An 18,929-nucleotide genomic window follows, 5' to 3' on the forward strand; every position below is an offset into this window, starting at 1 on the left:
AAAAGACACACTTTTATTGTTTTTCGTTTCAAAAATCTGAACAACTCATACAAATATTATGTAACGTGTTAAAAGTTAAATTGCAGAGTTTGAAATAATTCCACACTTCAAGTTATGAAAAATATAACCATAATGAGACTAGCAAAGAAAGTTGACGCTCAAACAAAGTCGATATGAAATATTTCAGTGATTACTTCTTGTAATGCCTTTGAAAGATCTTCCATTGTCAAGATTAAACGTTTATCCTGTTCCAACAAAAAAAATTTACACTAGTAAAAAACAGTCAGTATTTTCTTAAAATATAAAGCAAAAGATGGAGCACCTTCTGTTGCTTCTCCCTTTTGTCCATGACAAATGCTGCCTGCCTTGCCTTGCATTGCCTACATCAGGTAGCACAACTAGGTTATAAATATTCCACTGCAAATTCCAAGTTAATCACAAACTAACAATATTACCACTACAAAGCAAAATCTTAAAATAGTTCATAGGAAGATTTACTAGCTGAATTGGAAAATGTTTGGATGTAATTAAAAAAATGCGAGATCCCAGTTGAAAAAAAAAAAAAAGACTTTAAATTATTTCAACCCCGAGATTTTGTGGGTGGTAGAATGTGCAGCAAATGCTGTCCTACAAGTTTAACCAACTTCAATGCAAGTTCATTATACAATCATAGCTTTCATGTACATTCATCCAACTCATAAAAAAGCCTTGGAATTAAGGTCAAAGCAAGAACATAAAGAGAAAAAGTTAATAGCATGCTGAAGGGCGTCATTTGCAACTTCCGAAACAAACTTCTGTGTGGCAACTGCTACCACCCTAATTCTGAAAGAAATAATAGATGAAGTTAGTTTAACTTGACAATATATGATAATCAAAGGAAAAGGGCATACAAACAAGTTAGAGTTTCAGAACCAAGATTTGAGCTAAACAAACAATTAAGCATCAAAAGCATAGTTTTCTCAGAACTTTAACATACAGTCCTCACATGAGCTAACTCCTTCGAAGTAGAAAGCAAACCAACTATACAGCTGCAAGAAGAACAAAACTTTCAGCTTTACTGAAATTTTGCTTCCTTCAAAAATATGCATGTTTAAAATCCCGCTTAAAAACAAGGTTCGGAAGAAGAACTATTTGAAACCCCAGGAACAAAATTCATGTTTAAAATCGAAAAGAATAAAAGGAATACCTACAATCTAACATCAGAACATTGAAAGCCGCTCTTTGCTAAGTAATGCTCCACCAGTTCATCAGGTATCTATCAAACAAAGATAATAAGAATTGTTATTATGTATTTATGCCAAGTTTTACAAATTCGACAAATCCACACTATTGGGGAGAAAACAATTAAATTAGAAATATCAAAATCAAACTATCTCCTACTTAATTGAACTATGTGCCAATAAATAATCAATCAAAATATGATTTTATCACACTAAACAATAAAAAATAAATATAATATGAATGAACATGACAATTTAACGTGGTTGAAGAGTAAATCCATGAGACCTTACCCAAATAATCAATCCACTATATAAAAAAAATATTATACTATTTTCAGCTTACGAATAAGTAAACAACTTTTCAAAACAACAAAGTAAAAAAATAACACAACTATAAAAAAGAATAAGAAATATCATAACAAATTTGAAAGCCTATATCTTACGTTATTGTACTAAAAAATAGATCTTCACCATCCAAAATATAACACAAGATATGCGTAAAATACTAACAAAATTTGAGAGCAATCCAACGGTAGATGAAAGACAGAGAGATGTTTTTCTAAGTATCGTCTAAACAAAGCTGTATCAGATAACTAATCACATTTAAACACCATGATCTCCATTGTTTAGAATGAAGAATGATGAGTCTTCTACTAACAGTCCAAAAATCAGAATAATCTAATAGTATAATTGAGAGAACAAAAAAATCTCCCATAGACGCGCATTGAAAACCCAATACGACTTTGTTGTCTCTTCTTCTCTTTCTTCTTTATTCATTCCAACTTGTGTTATTTATATGTAATGTATGGGACTTCATCAAAAGCAGCAGCTATGCCCACATTTGCAGTTCCATTTTGGAAAAGGGCGTCACATTCTTCTAGAGAATCATAAACCAGTAGATTTTTGTCCTCGAAACCTAATTGTTTCAAGATCCCCACGACGAAAAAGCCCTGTTGGTATCCAACATTTTCCCCTCTCTTTATCAACTCCGCTACATCGTTAACAGTTGGCTGGAGACTTTGCACTGTGAGGAGTGATGTCAAGGTAGCCGTGTAGCTTTGTGTTAGTATGAGGACTACAAAGCACCACACAATCACCACAAACCGAGCCATATTGCTCAACACTCGCTCCCCTGCAGACGCAGTTCAAGATAATTAAAGAACAACATCAATGTAAAGCCTTGCATTGTAGCTAAAATGGTGAAAGAAATTACGTACGTTGTGCAAAAACCAAGGTGGAGAAGGAGAACCAGAAGCTTGTGCCAACTTGATGCTCAGGCGGGCCGCGAAAATCGTCATTGATTCTGTGCTCAAGGACCCAGATGACGAATCCAATGAAAAGAAAAAAACAAGCAGTTGTAACCCAAAGGTCCCATGACAAGGGCTTCACGAACACCCATGGACTTTTCTTCTTGTCATCTTTGAATGGCACAATCATTGATACTCCAGATTCGGTAAATGTGAAGTCCACATATTGTGATCTGTTGGCCACAATTGTAGTATCTGCCACCACAGCGTCAAATTTCTGTTCATATTTCCACAAAAAGGAGATCAAATAAGTCATCCAATCTACTATCAAGTCTATATTCACTCCTAATGTCTAACATGCCTGTGTCCAATAGAGACATGCCTTGTTGGTTATACTAGTTTGTCCATCCATGAATTAACTGTTTAGAAGCTCACAAATTATCTAATCAATCTTGTCTTAACATCCTAATTGATATGAGACATCTATAAATATCTAACATCTTTTTTATACAATGTAGATATGAGATTTGTACGAAGGTATTTAATAATGCTCTTACAATAAATTATAAACATATAATTCTTCAATGAAACTATGTACAATTAGTTTTAAGTGTCTAATTATATACTTAAATAATATGTTATCATATGATAAGATGATTACGTGATGATATGTTATCTGAATACTAAATTTAGTATTCAAAACTGGGTGCACTTCCTATTGCTTATAATTCTTTGTGTTGTTTTGTAAACTCTTCTAATTAAAAATAAAAACTATAATACTAAGAAGGATAAGAACTTTTACCCAAAGCTTGACTTGATAGATCATATCATTATATGAACCGGCGCTAAAGCCATTAGGCAGAGCAAAGGGAATGAACTCATAACTGATAGCATATGGCAATACTTGCATTACAGCATTGAGGACATCAATGCAGCAACCAGTGACTGTTGTTGTTTTGGTACTTGGATCTGTTGTGACTTTTACAAAGTCACTGTAACGATTCTTCACCGGCACTCCTATGCACAATTTTTTCCCATTAGTTAGAATTTCCCAGCCCTTTGGAACAGATATAGAGTCTCCTGGCTAAATAATAGCTCCCAGCTGAGATTTTGAAGTAGAATTTGTACATGTTGAATTCAACTTCTTCATTAGTCCACCCTCTGGTGTCCAAAATCCAGTCCCTCTTGCTCCATCACCATTCACATTGACTATCTGAAAAGCTAAAGACTGCAATTGTCCATCAACAAACGTGTAATCTCCTGTAAGACCTCTGAATGTTCCTGATAATGATTCAAGGAGTTTTGGCCCATTCTTGGAGACGCCAAGTGCTTCAAGGTCTGTTGCATTGGCCAAAACATTTGTGTTATTGAAGCCAAAGTTTGTAGTACCAGCTTTCTCAACTGCCATGGCTAGTGCCATTGTAGCATCGTATGAAATACCCAAAATTTGTGTTAAGGGGTAAATTGTGCTTGGCAGAAAGTCAAAACCAAAAGATCTTATGTCAACAAAACCCTATGACAGAGTCCCCTATGCACTCGAAGGCTAATGGGAAAACAGTTGCAGTGGCAAGGAGCAGTGAACCCCAACTATCATGTCTAAAGCAGGATAAATCCGACACATATTCCCAGTGCACATCTACCAGTGGCCCGGAACTGCTCAAAACAAAACCAAGACCAAAGATTCTTCTTGTAGAAGATAACAAGATTAATGTGATTGTCACCCAGTCAATGATGAAACAGTTAGGCCATAGCATAGATGTTGTGAATAATGGAGTTGAGGCTGTTCGGGCAGTTCAATGCTGTGATTATGATCTTGTTTTTATGGTACTTTGTAGAATATGAATATTTTTGTTTAGCTTGCATTTTCTTTCTATTGACTTACCGTTCATTACTTGAAACTTGCAACTTCTATACCATTTGTCATACAAATTTTGTTAGGATGTACACATGCCAGTTATGGATGGCCTTCAAGCTACAAGAATAATTCGCTCTTATGAAGACACTGGAAATTGGGATGCTGCTGCCAAGGCTGGAATCGAGCAAGCTCCAGATTTGTTACAACATTCTTCCACATGGCACATTCCAATAATTGCTGTGAGTATTCAGGCTCTTTACGACCCTCAAAATTTCTGGCCGTTCACTTCTGATAATTTTGATTTTTTTTCTTCTGGCTATAGTTTCTCTTTATGTCTAGCCTACTTATTATCATGATAAATTACATCTGTGTAAGTTGGTCTGTGTGGTGACTGAATCATGCCAAAAGCACTTTAAGATATTAAAAACTCTTTGCATTTTTCTTAACAGAAGAGAAATGGTAGCTTGATCTGAACAATTTGACTCTAGCATAATGCTTTTCTAGTTGGATATATATTTATTTACACTAACGAAGTAATTGATACAAATGCAGATGACAGCAAATGCATTGTCAGAGAGTGCAGAAGAGTGTTATGCAAATGGTATGGACTCATTTGTTTCGAAGCCTGTCACTTTTCAAAAACTAAAAGAGTGTCTTGAGCAATATTTTCCATGATACCTCTTGTAAATTCATGCTTGTGTACAAAAAATGATAGGAAAGTTTCGTAATCAATGTATCGTGCTCTTCTCAGCTATTAGTGTCTCTCTGTAAATAGTAAGATCTATATTATTCTTTCCTGTCTGTCCCCAAGAACTCTTTAATAGTATCACTAGGTTCTAGTTTGCTGCTAAGATTTGGAAATAATGGAGAATGAAGCAAGAAAATGCAGGAATTATAGATGGTTGGGTATAATAGACTGTGCTAAGCACTCTTACTGGTGTATTAATATGGTGAAACACTGAAATTTTCAAAGAAGCCAATGGGATTTTTCTTCTGATGCAAACTTATGTTCTAGTCACACCATACGATAAGGCCAAAACAAATTATGACGTGATTAAGATTTGTCTATTATTATTCAAGATTTGTTTCAGAAAGCAACAGTTTTCCAAATGATGTGTGTATCTTCAAACAATAAAATTATGTTAATCTAGTTTTAAATATTATATTAAATATCTAAAATCATCAGATGATTGAGATAAGATTATAATAAATTATAAAATAATATATTATTTTAATATCTAATTAAATATTTAAAATTAAATATATACATGATATTACTTATCCTGCTCTTCCAGTGTAACACCATGGAAAGCAAAAATTCTCTGATATTTCTTTTGAAAGTACAATTTTATGGGATGCCAACGTGGAAAGCAATCCTAGTTACTACTTTTTACTAGGATATAGCTTGACAGAAAACTCAATCAGAACATGGGATGAACTAAATAAAAAATTACAGGACTCAACATCCTTGTCATTTTCTTCAACATAAATGGTTATAGTTCCAATAGAATAGAGCTTAAACTTGAACTAAAACTGGAAAAAGCCATGAGAAATACAGGAGTTTCGATAAGCTTTATTATGGTAGTTATTCGCTACCAATGTACAACTGTCTATAAATGAACAAAGACATCACAGATGGTGGGAAATGGGTTCATGCCCAGCAATCGTCCTTTTACCTCATCCAATGCTTTGTAAATAGGTCTATCTGACAAGACCCATCCCGACCCGTTAATCCTATAATCTCTGAGAATATCGTTATAGGTTTAGAAGGGCGAAACGTATCATGTATTTCTGTTTGAAAACTTTTCTGCACCATACCCTAGCACATAATATATTATCATCTCTATGCCTCCGGCCTTTATATGAGTACATGTCAAAATACATACTGATTAAAGTCAAGAAATCATAAAATAAACCTATAATCAGGCCTCTGACCTTATCATATACAAGACAAAATAATTTACATCTTTACTCATTTTAGAAAACATGAAAATATTGTAATTAGGCCTCCGACCTTTCAACATTTCATAAGTTTATAAAAAAAACAACAAAAAATCTATATGGATGTGTGCAAATGAGGACATCCACTAAAGATGCTACATCGTGGCACAACCCAATGGAACATTATCCGACACAATCTGAAGGATGTCTTGGAGGGAGGCAAATATTTATAAAGGTGAGCTAAAAGCTCAGTGAGTAAGAAATTTAAATCTTTGAGAATATTAATGCATGTCAAACAATAATATTATGTCATAATATGAGCCACACACTATGCTAATTATGCTTAAACCACATGCTTCTCATGGACATTAACTTGAAACGTTCATCACACAAGTTGATTTTCACAAGAATGAAATTTACAATACTACCTTTATCTCATAGGAGCAAACCAATCATTTATGAATTTCCACTTCCAACTCAATAGCAATACTATTTTTATCTTATAGGTTTCCTTACATATCAAGATTCTAAAAAATTGATCCATAGGTATCCCACCATTGTTATATAAAGATATACATCAAAATATCATATAAAAGGGAAATCTGTCATACCCAAGGGGTGTCCCCACTTAGGCAGAGCAAAAGAAAAACAACTGTCATATCCGGTATACTAAAATCTCACATAGGTAGAACATTCAATTCTGTCATACTTGACAATGAAATAAAGCCCAAGCAGAGCACTAAAGTCTGTCATGCCCAGCATAACATCGTACAGGTAGAGCACCTAAATCTGTCATACCTGACATAAATATATCACAGGCAGAACACTAATCGCATAATAGGTAATAACCAGAAACATCTAAATAATATAATTTATTATCACCATATCAATTTTTAGGACAATACTCATTGGCAAGCGCCACAACCACCATAAGCAAATCTCAATCACACATAAAACATCAACTAAATACTTCCAACTCACATGAAGCTCAAATAAACCACTTCCAACTCGACCACAACACAAATCCTCAATTTAATAAACTTCCAAAATTCCACTTGGTCACTAACTAAAATTGTAAACATAACTTAATTTAAGCAATCTAAATCCATATAATAATATAACTTTTACTTTATAACCTCCCATAACCCAAATTCACAACATACATAAAGAAACTATTTTTTTTTATTTTTTTATTTTTTTCCTTTTATTTTGAGAGAGATTTCCACCAATTCATGGCACTATTTTTCAATGATTTACAATAAATAGTATAAAATTTCACAAGAATATAAATGAAATTTATGTCCAAAAATTGTAAAGAAAGAAAAATCTATTTTCACTCACTGATTTGGGTTGTCTCCAAGCCAGTGTTGAAATCTCTTGCTAATTCTCCTTCTTCTTCACCTAATCAAACCAATTTGAAACAATATGGTTAGAATTTTTGGAAATCCCTAAATTGAACAATAATATCAAACTCTAAAATTTTTTGAACAAAATGAAATACCCTATTCCCTTTTCCTATAAATTCCTTTCTCTTCCTTTCCCTTTTTCCTTCTCTTTCTTTTCCTTTCTTTGTTCCCTTCTTCCCCTTTCTTTCTCTCTTTTCTCCAGTCTGTGTAAGAAGAAAAGTCTACTGACTTTATTTGTAAATAAAAAGAAAAATCTCCACTTAACCCCCATATGTGCGCAAGTTTTTATAGCCCCCTTAAGTTTCACCTATAACGAAGATTTGGGTATTTCACCATCTCTTGTACTGTCTCCCATAATTCTCTGGCGGTCTTGTAGAAGAGATAAGTTCTCCCTATTTTGCCATGATTTGAGTATGTTAAAGACAAAACTAGTTAAATGGTATATAAAGATTATAAATCTAACAAATAAGATCATAATAAATTATATGTTTAAATCAAATAATATTTTGATAGTAAGTCAAGATTTTAGAAATTGGATTTGTAATTTTGTAACTCTATTAAATTTTTAAATTATGTTTTAGGTTAAAAAAAGAAAACAATATCTTGAGAGTATTTCTATTAAGTTTTGAACAACGTGGATTCTACAGAGTATTTAGACCATTTGCTCGACTATGATAGCAAGAACAAACACTGTGCATAAATGAATAAATTTTGTTGATTTTTTATGAATGAAATATTACATTATATAATTATAAACTAGAACCTTCCGTAGTTTTAGGAAACATGATAGAAAAAGGAAACTGCCCCTAAACACAGAAACTACAAGTCAGGAAGAAAATAGGAAACTAAATATAACTACAAGGGATTGATTCTAACTTTCCAACAGTAACTATTCTAGTGTCATATGAGCCATGGATAATATCTACACGATTACTTTTATAAGGGGGGTTCAAGCTCTTTCTTGATCTGGGCTGGGGTGCTTTTCTGCAGGCACAATATCTTGACGTGCTTGATCACTTGGATTAGGATTTGCATTTCCATGCTCAGTTGAAGGTGTTCCTTGTTCTTCATCGAAAGCAAAATTCTGATCTGTGTGCTGTGAAAAGCTTGAGGGACTTGCTGGGTGGCGATTGCATGGAGAAGGTGTAGTACTAGTAGCTGCCCCCAAACTATGGTGGGCTTGGATGCCAGTTTTTTCTTTGAAAGTATGGGAAGTGAGGTCCCTTGAAACAAAAATTCCTAACAAAGTACGAATCCTTGTCCATAACGACGATCTGGGATTCGATTCTTTCAGGACTTCCCTGTGCTTGTGAAGGAAAATGGCCATGGAAATGATGAGAGTCAAGATTGAAGTTATGCCAGCAATAAGAAACAGCCCCCAGAAACTGTTAAGGCCAAGACGTGAAGAAACTAAGCTGCTGGGGTCCGGGCAGTTGTTCTTCCTGAACCATGCATCTTCAATCTCGTTCATTTTTTGTCCCTCGGTCACATTTAAGATCGCCCTGGAAACGTCTGGGACAAGAGGTGAGCCAAGTGGGAAGGCCTGCAACACAACAAATGAAAAGAATGCTACATGAGAAGATGAGGCGCATCAGGAGTTTTCCTGGGCTCAAAAGTTGGTCGGTTTGAGTTAAATTTGTTTACTTTGAAATTTAAATCGAGTTTGAGTTAAGAGGTTTAACTCAATTTTGTTTGCAAACTGGACAAATAACTTAATTTGATTCAAGATTGACTTGTAACTTGATTCAAATTATAATAAATAATTATTAAAATGACATCGTTTTACTTATTATTAAATTAAACTATTTTTTTTGTTAATGAGTTATAAATTCAAACTGTAAATTTGAGCAACAAATTTGATTTATAAATTTAAACTATAAAATCAAATCAAACTTAAATTAAATTCGAAGTGAATATTTTTATTCGAATTAAACTCCATCCATCTTTAATTTTAACTTAATAAACTTGAGTTAAATTTAAATTAAACTATTTTTATTTAAATTGAACTTAAAAAGAAAAATTCAAACTAGATTCGATTAAAACCTAACCTAATTAGAACAGGCCAGAATTGAAGAGAGTTTAGAGAGCTTACAAAGCCAAAACCAGCAGTCTTAAATGTTGGGTCAACCATGGAGTATTTGGAGCAATATTTTCCGAGAAACAATTGAATGTATGGGACTTCATCAAAAGCAGCAGCTATGCCGCCGTTTGCGGTTCCGTTTTGAAAAAGGGCGTCACATTCTTCTACTGAATCATAAACCAGTAGATTTTTGTCCTTAAAACCTAACTGTTTCAAGATCCCCACAACGAAAGAACCCTGTTGGTACCCAACATTTTCCTCTCTCTTTATCAACTCCGCTACATCACTAACAGTCGGCTGGAGCCTTTGTACAGTAAGGAGAGATGTCAAGCTAGCTGTGTAGCTTTGTGTGAGTATGAGAACCACAAAGCACCACACAATCACCACAAACCGAGCCATATTGCTCAACACTCGCTCGCCTGCAGACGCAATTTGAGGATATTAAAGAACAACATCAATGTAAAGCCTTGCATTGTTGTAAATGGTGAAAGAAATTACGTACGTTGTGCAAACACCATGGTGGAGAAGGAGAACCAGAAACTTGTTCCAACTTGATGCTCAAGTGGGCCGCGAAAATCTTCATTGATTCTGTGCTCAAGGACCCAGATGACGAATCCAATGAAAAGGAAAAAACAAGCAGTTGTAATCCAAAGGTCCCATGACAAGGGCTTCAGGAACACCCATGGACTTTTCTTGTTGTCATCTTTGATTGGCACAATCATTGATACTCCAGACTCGGTATACGGTAATGTGAAGTCCACATATTGTGATCTGTTCGCCACAATTGTAGTATCTCCCACCACAGCATCGAATTTCTGTTCACAGCCACAAAAAAAGAGATCAAATAAGTCATCCAATCTACTATCCAGGTCTATCCACTCCTATTGTCTAGCATCCTAGTCAAAGAGATTGATTCATTGTCAATATACACAAGGTTGCATGATAGTCTAAAAGTTTATAAATTGTCTATTTACTTTTATCTTATCATTCTTAAACGATATGAAACGCATATATATACTATCATCTTTCACGTGTTTTATTGATAAGAAATTTGTCTAGATGTTTCATAATGTTGTTGCATTCAATTACGAGTATATAATTCTTTAATAAAATTATGTGCACCAAATTTTAAATATTTAAATGAGTATTTAAATGATGTATCATCATATAATTGAATGATTTGATGATGATGTATAATTTGGATGCCCAATTAAATACTTAAAATTGGATCCGAATTCTTTGTGTTGTTATATAAAGTCTTTTAATTACAAATAAAAACTACGAAGCTAGGAAGGATAAGAACTTTTACCCCAAGCTTGACTTGATAGATCATATCATCATAGGAGCCGGCGCTAGAGCCATTAGGCAGTGCAAAGGGAATGAACTCATAACGGATAGCATATGGCAATGCTTGCATTACAGCATTGAAGACATCAATGCAGTAACCAGTGACTGTTGCTCTTTTAGTACTTGGATCTGTTGTGACTTTTACAAAGTCACTGTAACCATTCGTCACCGGCACTCCTATGCGCAATTTCTCCCCATTAGTTGGAATTTCCCAGCCCTTTGGAACAGATATAGAGTCTCCTGGCCAAATAATAGCTCCCAGCTGGGATTTTGAAGTAGAATTTGCACTTGTTGAATTCAGCTTCTTCATTAGTCCACTCTCTGGAGTCCAAAATCCAATCCCTCTTGCTCCATCGCCATTCACATTGACTATCTGAAAAGCGAACGACTGCAAGTGCCCATCAACAAAGGTGTAATCTCCAGTAAGACCTCTGAATCTTGTTGCTGATAATGATTCAAGGAGCTTTGGACCGTTCTTGGAGACGCCAAGTGCTTCAAGGTCTGTTGCATTGGCCAAAACATGTGTGTTATCGAAGCCAAAGCTTGTAGTACCAGCTTTCTCAACTGCCATGGCTAGTGCCATTGTAGCATCGTAAGCCAACAGTCCAAAAATGCTCAGTTGGGCATCAACAAGGCCTGGATTTTCCTGCTGGAATTTTCTCTTCCATCGAATCCGAAAACTCTCCAGCGCTTTAGTTTTTGGAAGATAAGGCCTTACCCCCAAGACGCCTTGCATTGACTCAATCACAGAAGGCTGCAAGGCGCTCAACAGATCAGTCAGTCCATCAGTAATGATCCAAACGTAGCCTTTGTTCATCATCCCAATCTCTTTTGCCTGAGCAAAAAGCCTAGAGCCAAGAGAAGGGAGCATGTGCACAATGAAGACTCTAGTTTGCATAGTCATTAGCTTATAAAGCTCTTCAGCAATTTGGTCGTCGGAAGCCACCGGAGAAATGACACTTCTGTTAGGGACGCGTGTGTTAATGGCTTCCAATGCATCAGTTAAGTAAGGTATCATTCCTTCACCAAACTCATTGTCCACGTAAATAGGCACAGCTTCTCTCCAACCAAAGACTTGAATAATGGAAGTTATGGCACCGACTTGAGAGGAGTCATTTGCCGTAGCCTGGAAGAAATAGGGACTTCTGAGGGAAGTAAGAGAAGTGCTTGTTGCGGAAAAAGAGATGATAGGCACTTGAGATTTGTTTCCAAGTTCTATAACAAAGTTGGTTTCCATGGAATTCTCCGGTCCTATTATGGCTTGCACTTCCACATTCTTTATCAGGTCTAGCGCTGTAAAATAAGCAAATGGGTTCTCTTAAATTAGATGTCTGAAATATAAACATTTTTTTACACCAATTTTGAACCTATAAGATAACAAACTTATATCGTGTTATCATATAATTATATAATTTTAAATTAAATATAAAATAATATTCTATCGTATGTTAAAACATTAACAATTATACCTTTTTATTCTATCTTCTTATTTTATAATCTATGAGTTGCCATTTGATCAAATCCCTTTAATTTATTGTGAAACCTAAGCTTAAATGCTTCTTATTCAAGGCTAATCTCTTTACAATTTAGAAACAAAGTAATAAGTTAAAACAAAAGCACATTCATTTAATGAGTTAGTTTTAATCAAATTGTAATGGTAGGATAAATTAGAAGAATAGAGATCAATACAACATCCTCTAATGTATCATTCTAACCAAAACTAATAATTAAACTGATTATCTTATTGATTTATAGGTTAAATGATTCCTAAATTATAATGTGTATCTTCAATACTATTAAATATTTATCATTTTTTAAATATAAATAATACATATTTAAATAAAATGATTTAATGTCACTCATCTAGTTTTCTCTTATTAAAAATACTTATATAAATAATTAATTTATTTTAACCTACCAAAATCAAATCAATTCAATTATTTTCTCTAATTAATGTTTATTTATTTTTAATAATTCTTCTCTTTCTAATTAATATTTATTTATTTTAAATGATAACTATTTAATTTTCAACCAATTAGTCAACTATACTCTTTTAATATTATCCATTATTATTTTGATTTTTTTTATTAATAAATACATAAAAAACAAAAATCAGTTTTTCTAATATGAATTAGATTGAACCAAAAGTCTGTTCATGATCGAATCAATTTATCCAATCAATCTGATTTTAATAACACTGGTCGTAACTACTTATAATTGAAGAATTGCCAATTCGAACGGTACTCACGAGAGATTCCTTCACTAGTCTGAAATAGGGATAACAATTTGGGTCTGACTTTAAGGGCCTCGACCCTCCCCGACCATAACGGGGAGAGGATTCCCTGATAGAAACAGAGAAAGGGACGGGGACAGGGATGAAAAAAACCCCGCAATCAAGGATGGACCGGGGATGAGGATACATGTGTCCCCTCCCCGCCCCTATCCCCGTCCCTTTATATTAATATATTTATTTAAAATACTAATATATTTTTATAGTTTTAAATTATTTATTTTTTTAAAATTTATTTAGGTTTTTGTTGTGTATATTAAATGAGTTAATATATTATATTTATGATATTTGAAATAGTAGATTCATTTTAATTTTGCTTAATTTTGTTATTTAATATAGTTATATTGTATTTACAAGGTAAAAAATATATTTTTTTTTTTGCGGGTACAGAGAGGGGATTTTTTCCCACGGGGACGAGGAGGGGAGGGGATGGGAAGAAGATTTTTCTTTACGGGGAAGGAACGAGGAATTACTTTCATCTCCGTAACGGGGACAAGTTGGGAATGGGGATTGATATCCCCTACGGGGACGAGGACGAGGACGGGGATTGAGATCCCCTCCCCGCCCCTCCCCATTGCCATCCCTAGTTCTGAAACTGATAAACATACAGGTCAAAATATTCTCAACAACCCTATTATTGGCAGTGCAAATTAAGATTTCTTTGTCCTAGCTTATTATTTTCTCACATGTTAGCCCCAAGATTGATGCACCGCAACATTTGAAAATGCGTTAAGACTTTTTGGCCAACTCTTATATTATTATTATTCTAATATGTTTTCCAAGGGTCAACTATATATGCTGCTTAATCAGCCTTCATTTTTTCTTTTTCTTCTGGAAATCTAACTCTGAGTTTGGCTTGTGATGGCTCTCTGTCTAGAACTGGCGAAATTCTGACCATAAATACCAAACTCTATACATAATTTCATTGGTTATAAAATTTTCATTCTTCAAAATGTACTATTTCTCTTAGCAAAGACTTCACAAGGTTGATTACCCGGTTTGGTCTCCAAAAGAGTCACTGTACTTGTTTGTTGGAAGAGTGTAAATGAAGCAAGTTTAAGAGTCAATACATGGAGTCTTGGATCCAAAAATTCCCAACACACAGGAGAGATACCAGGTATATATGAGAATTCTATATCGTTTGAGATGGTAATACAATACTGGTTAATATTTTGACACTGGGCGCGTAGAAATATCCTACAAAAGCATGAGATAATGGATGTCTATGCGTATCCTACGTATCGGATGCATGCTATAACAAAAATGGATAAAAAACAACAGCCGAAAGAAGAGAGGGAGGTGTAGTTTTACGTACCAGCAGCAGCTGCACCAATAACGTCCCCCTTGGAGTGTCTGGTGTTTAAGATGAGCCTGGTTTTGTAGTGGGAGTTGGTGGCATAAAAGTCTGAAAGTGCCATGTTGATGCAGCTCAAACTCATCTTCCCAAATTCTCCATCTAGGTTAAGAATCACTCCCACATTAACAGGGACCGTACTGTTTTGTGACATGGCCGTGTCTGTGGCTAATAGACACAGAAATAAAGAGAAAGGAACCAGATTGCAAGGTCTCAATCTCATCTTTGAAGCGTCGACACTAAGGGTTTGGATAAGCAATTGATAGCTCAACTTGTTTGTATATATATAGGGAGAAATAAGATACAATTTAATTTGAAAAGTATGAATATGTATAAGGTCAAGAAGAAAGAGTACTACAATGTTATACTTTGCATGGGAAGGACAAAATAAAGCAATAATTTTCTAAATTGAAATTACAATTTTTAGAAGAATTCTATTGCTGACTTTGATTGCAGGAAAATTTCATGCTTCTACTGTCAATTCATAAGAATTTGACTCAAAAAATCGATCACAATTTCAATATTTATAATTTTTTTTCCCAATATAGTAAAACAACAATTCTAAATTAAAGCGTTGGTATTACATTAGAATCTCTAAATTTTGATAGAATGGTGAAAGATTAGAGAAACAATTTTATTCTTATTTGAACAATCATCACTTAAAATTCTAAAATAGGCATTTCATTATCAATATAAAATTATTAATTTTATAAGTTTTATTAAGTTTTGAAAGGTTTAAAAGAAACCAAGGTTTTAAGAATTATATATTAATTAGTTATTAGAGAGGATTTTTGATCTTTTTAGCGAATCTTTAATACTATTAGTAATTTCTCTATTCTTATAGTTTTTCTTGTTTTTGAGTTGTCATGTAAACACTTGTGTTTTTTTTTTCTCTTTTGATGTTTGTTTTGTATGGCTTCGACTATTTGTTTTCTGGATTTCCTCGGAATTAACAATATACATACATAGGCAATCGCAACAGTTGCAATCACAAGTTACAGTAATTTCAATGTATTTTTACGCATGTGGTTTAATGTAACGGTGGCACGAGATGATAAAGAATCTGACTGTGGTTAAAGCAAAACTCATTAAAAGTTGCATGAAAACCAGAGCTACGATTTGTTAATGACAACTCGGAGGTACGATTCTGTCTGATTCATAAATAGTAGTCGTCGTTTACCTTGACCAGATCAAAGTATCTTGTGAGCCAACTTACTCTACAATCACGAAAGAATCTTCTCTTCGCCAGTTCATAATTTTACTTTTCTTCTTCTCATCTAATTTCAACCGCTTTAATATTAGTTCTTCAAAGTCAAAATTATGTTGTGCAGTGATGAGACTCTTTAAAGCCTTTGAATGAGTGAACATATATATGTATGTATGTATGTATGTATGTTTATGTATATAAAACCTGCACAATGGTTACTCATCGAGCAATCCCAAGCTTCCCTTCCAGGAACCATCCTTTGCTATATAAAAAACATAGTTTTCAAGTTACCTACTTCTAAAATTCCCATCATTATATTCTATAATCAGAGCCACAAACATATATATTTAGAGCAATTCAAAATCAAAGAACCAAAATGATTTGATATTATTTTGAATCGAACTATTTTTTTAATATAAAAAAAATTATAAACCAAAGTCAAATCTGTCTAAAGATAAATTAAAGTATTGATTAAAACTGAAAATATTGGTTAACTTAATTTTTTTTCTTATTCTTCATACACTATTCTTTCTCTTTGATGTTAGTGTTCACCATTTGAGCAATCCAAACCAAGTTTCAAGTTTGCCATCATCGACTCAATCCAATTTCAAGTTTGCTCTTAGTTCGATTTGCATCCACCCCCAATTTTAGAGGCATTGATATAACATCTTAAAAATATTATCAATGGAAATTCATTTATATAGAGTAATTCTGTGATCAAGAAGTTATGATATTAATTATATTCATCAATCAGTAGATTGAAAATTATCATTTATATTAATATAAACATATATTGTCTTTCATAATTTTTTGTGATAGAAAATATCAAGTTAGATTATAAATTTTCAGTTATTATTTAAGTAGTGGGCTAGTGAACATTGTAATCTCACTTATAAGTCAGATCATTTAACTAATAACGTGGAGCTCGGAGTTGGGAATTCGAAGTCCCTAGACTTCATTATAATTTAAATAAAGAGGAAAAGGCAAATTTTGTCGATTGTTTAAAATAGATAGTATATTAATAATATTAATTAATTCAAACTTAGTTAAGATGATATCTAAGGGATTATTTAAGGCTTGTGTAAAGTATAACGGATGCTTATAATATGGATCAAGCCATGGATTTGGAAGACAAAGCCAGTAGACATGAATTGAAATTCAATAGTTTGGAGAAGACAGTGAATTTTGAATTAAAATTGTTTAGTTAAGCAAGGTTTCAATCATGGTCACAGTCGGACTACCTATTAGATGTCAAAATCAGTTTAATTTTAAGTTATTGGATAGGATGCTTCCAGGAAATTATTCTCAAGAGTACCATTACTTAATTCAATAAATTTATGTGTATTTAATGAATACATGTTTATATGTGTCATCACATGATTGAGTGATTTTGAATTAATGATAAAATAATATCCAATCACATAATGATACGCATAAGTGTGTATATATTTGTGTATCTAAAGTGGATATGCATAATATTACTTTTCTTAATTTTGTAACTTAATTATTAAATTCAAAAGATGTTTGTACACTAACTCAATTCAATTCGAATTCATTGCTAAACATATAAGTAAGATAAACAATATTATCGAATAAGTAAATAGTATCGTTAAAAAGATAAACAAATTCAATTCGAAATTATGTTGACAATATTAAACCTCAATTTTAAAATCTAAGAAATGGCTAAGTTCTTTTTTCCTAATCACTAATTTAGATCTAAAATTTCAATAATAATGTGTAATTGTTGGCATAAATGTGGCTACGATCGAAACTAGACTGAGTTAAGAGTATTGTTTAACTTGAATCAAATCAAACTAAATTAAAGCACTTTTAACTCGAAATCAATGTTTAACCAATGTTATTGTATCAAAACTTGTCTCATTGGCAATTATTTTTTTTCTCTGATTATTTTTCATTTTTTAAGTAATTCTTACTTCTTCAGTAATATTTCAATGAATAATTCAGCCCTTCTGAATCCGAATGGATGGGATCACATGTTATAAAAATTTCTTCAATGAATAATATTAATGCATGTGTAATGCAATGGTAGCTGCGGATAACGAACCTGGCTGTGCTTATAACAGAAGCCTTTTAAAAATGTGTGGAAATTTGAATGGCGCATACCAGGATTAAACAACTAAGAGAGAGAAATTTGGTATTGTCTGAGTGATAGACCATATATAATAAATATGCGTTTACCTTGACCTAATCAAAGTCAAATAATTAAAACGCAAGAATCTAAGATTGTTGCGTAGAGAAAGTAGAGAAATATTTAACCTCGTGGTTTTAAAAACTGGGTTAGATGGACTGACCATCATTTACTGATAAAAAAGATTATAATTTATTTGAAATCCGTATTTAGAGTTAGATTAATTGGATTGTCATTCAACAAAAACAAAAAAGGTTCTTGATTTGTTTAAAAACTATTTTTAGAGTTGGATCAAATAGTTTGAATGATTAAACCAGATAAAAATCAAATTTAACTCGATCAATATAAAAATTCTTGAACCCAATACTTCATTTATCAATTTAAAAAATGTGTATTATTAAATCAAGTTTATTTTATATTAAAATAAATGATAAATTATATAAAATTATTTTGAATATTATTTTTATATAGTTAATTGATTTGATTATTGCTTGGAACAAATTACTCCCTCTAGTAGGTCAATATTTGGTTCAATTCTAAAAACATTGATTTTAAGTTTATAAATGAGGAGTTAGTGTATATATTATTATCTGAAATTTGTTTATGTTGGGCTATTAAGGAAATCAAGTTGAGTGAATGATAAATTTGAGTGAATTATGGGATGAGTGAAAATATCAAGTTGGAGATTATTAATTTTGTGTTAATTACTTTACTTACTCAAAAAGCCTTTGATAAATGGTAAGTTGCTTCTGATCTAACCTTTGATATCACATTGTTTAACAAATAGTTTGGAGATACGGATTTGGATTCAGTCTTTAGAAATCAACATTAAT

General features: G+C 33.0%; 4 protein-coding genes across 4 annotated transcripts in view; 1 reads left to right on the forward strand and 3 right to left on the reverse strand.

Moving 5' to 3' along the window:
* Positions 1 to 1,935, reverse strand: part of LOC123194212 (transcription initiation factor TFIID subunit 10-like) — a 29,262-nt gene extending 27,327 nt beyond the window's left edge. Inside the window, exons 1-6 of the mRNA XM_044607368.1 lie at positions 1,879 to 1,935; positions 1,328 to 1,369; positions 1,191 to 1,255; positions 760 to 822; positions 323 to 380; positions 195 to 245 (exon numbers count right to left, since the gene is read on the reverse strand). Coding sequence (XP_044463303.1) covers positions 195 to 245; positions 323 to 380; positions 760 to 822; positions 1,191 to 1,255; positions 1,328 to 1,369; positions 1,879 to 1,935 — 336 coding nt within the window. The remainder of the gene's footprint in view (positions 1 to 194; positions 246 to 322; positions 381 to 759; positions 823 to 1,190; positions 1,256 to 1,327; positions 1,370 to 1,878) is intronic.
* Positions 1,936 to 2,008: 73 nt separating this feature from the next.
* On the reverse strand, positions 2,009 to 3,887 carry LOC123194213 (glutamate receptor 2.2-like). The gene is made up of 4 exons (XM_044607369.1): positions 3,626 to 3,887; positions 3,270 to 3,484; positions 2,438 to 2,744; positions 2,009 to 2,352 (listed from the first exon to the last, which is right to left on the reverse strand). Exons 1-4 carry the CDS (start codon positions 3,885 to 3,887, stop codon positions 2,009 to 2,011), a joined length of 1,128 nt encoding a protein of 375 aa, XP_044463304.1.
* Positions 3,888 to 3,977: 90 nt separating this feature from the next.
* Positions 3,978 to 5,068, forward strand: LOC123194413 (histidine kinase 5-like). The gene is made up of 3 exons (XM_044607603.1): positions 3,978 to 4,291; positions 4,406 to 4,561; positions 4,875 to 5,068. Exons 1-3 carry the CDS (start codon positions 3,983 to 3,985, stop codon positions 4,995 to 4,997), a joined length of 588 nt encoding a protein of 195 aa, XP_044463538.1. The 5' UTR covers positions 3,978 to 3,982; the 3' UTR covers positions 4,998 to 5,068.
* Positions 5,069 to 8,617: 3,549 nt separating this feature from the next.
* Positions 8,618 to 14,909, reverse strand: LOC123193881 (glutamate receptor 2.8-like). Its single transcript, XM_044606956.1, has 5 exons — positions 14,702 to 14,909; positions 11,059 to 12,389; positions 10,252 to 10,564; positions 9,762 to 10,168; positions 8,618 to 9,212 (listed from the first exon to the last, which is right to left on the reverse strand). The coding sequence occupies exons 1-5, from the start codon at positions 14,892 to 14,894 to the stop codon at positions 8,619 to 8,621; spliced, it is 2,838 nt and encodes a 945-aa protein (XP_044462891.1). The 5' UTR covers positions 14,895 to 14,909; the 3' UTR covers position 8,618.
* Between the last annotated feature and the right edge of the window lie 4,020 nt (positions 14,910 to 18,929).

Source organism: Mangifera indica, chromosome 13 (assembly GCF_011075055.1).
Source record: "Mangifera indica cultivar Alphonso chromosome 13, CATAS_Mindica_2.1, whole genome shotgun sequence".
In the NCBI taxonomy this organism is placed as follows: domain Eukaryota; kingdom Viridiplantae; phylum Streptophyta; class Magnoliopsida; order Sapindales; family Anacardiaceae; genus Mangifera; species Mangifera indica.

What these genes read in the sequence shown, in the direction of transcription:
- LOC123194213 (XM_044607369.1), bottom strand. Translation starts at nt 3,887, where the DNA reads ATGGCACTAGCCATGGCAGTTGAGAAAGCTGGTACTACAAACTTTGGC. An exon ending in TCTATCAAGTCAAGCTTTGG is followed by an intron (nt 2,745 to 3,269) that starts GTAAAAGTTCTT and finishes AAATATGAACAG; the next exon opens with AAATTTGACGCTGTGGTGGC. An exon ending in CACCTTGGTTTTTGCACAAC is followed by an intron (nt 2,353 to 2,437) that starts GTACGTAATTTC and finishes CTGCGTCTGCAG; the next exon opens with GGGAGCGAGTGTTGAGCAAT.
- LOC123194413 (XM_044607603.1), top strand. Translation starts at nt 3,983, where the DNA reads ATGACAGAGTCCCCTATGCACTCGAAGGCTAATGGGAAAACAGTTGCA. An exon ending in ATTATGATCTTGTTTTTATG is followed by an intron (nt 4,292 to 4,405) that starts GTACTTTGTAGA and finishes AAATTTTGTTAG; the next exon opens with GATGTACACATGCCAGTTAT. An exon ending in GGCACATTCCAATAATTGCT is followed by an intron (nt 4,562 to 4,874) that starts GTGAGTATTCAG and finishes ATACAAATGCAG; the next exon opens with ATGACAGCAAATGCATTGTC.
- LOC123193881 (XM_044606956.1), bottom strand. Translation starts at nt 14,894, where the DNA reads ATGTCACAAAACAGTACGGTCCCTGTTAATGTGGGAGTGATTCTTAAC. An exon ending in TCTATCAAGTCAAGCTTGGG is followed by an intron (nt 10,565 to 11,058) that starts GTAAAAGTTCTT and finishes GGCTGTGAACAG; the next exon opens with AAATTCGATGCTGTGGTGGG. An exon ending in CACCATGGTGTTTGCACAAC is followed by an intron (nt 10,169 to 10,251) that starts GTACGTAATTTC and finishes TTGCGTCTGCAG; the next exon opens with GCGAGCGAGTGTTGAGCAAT.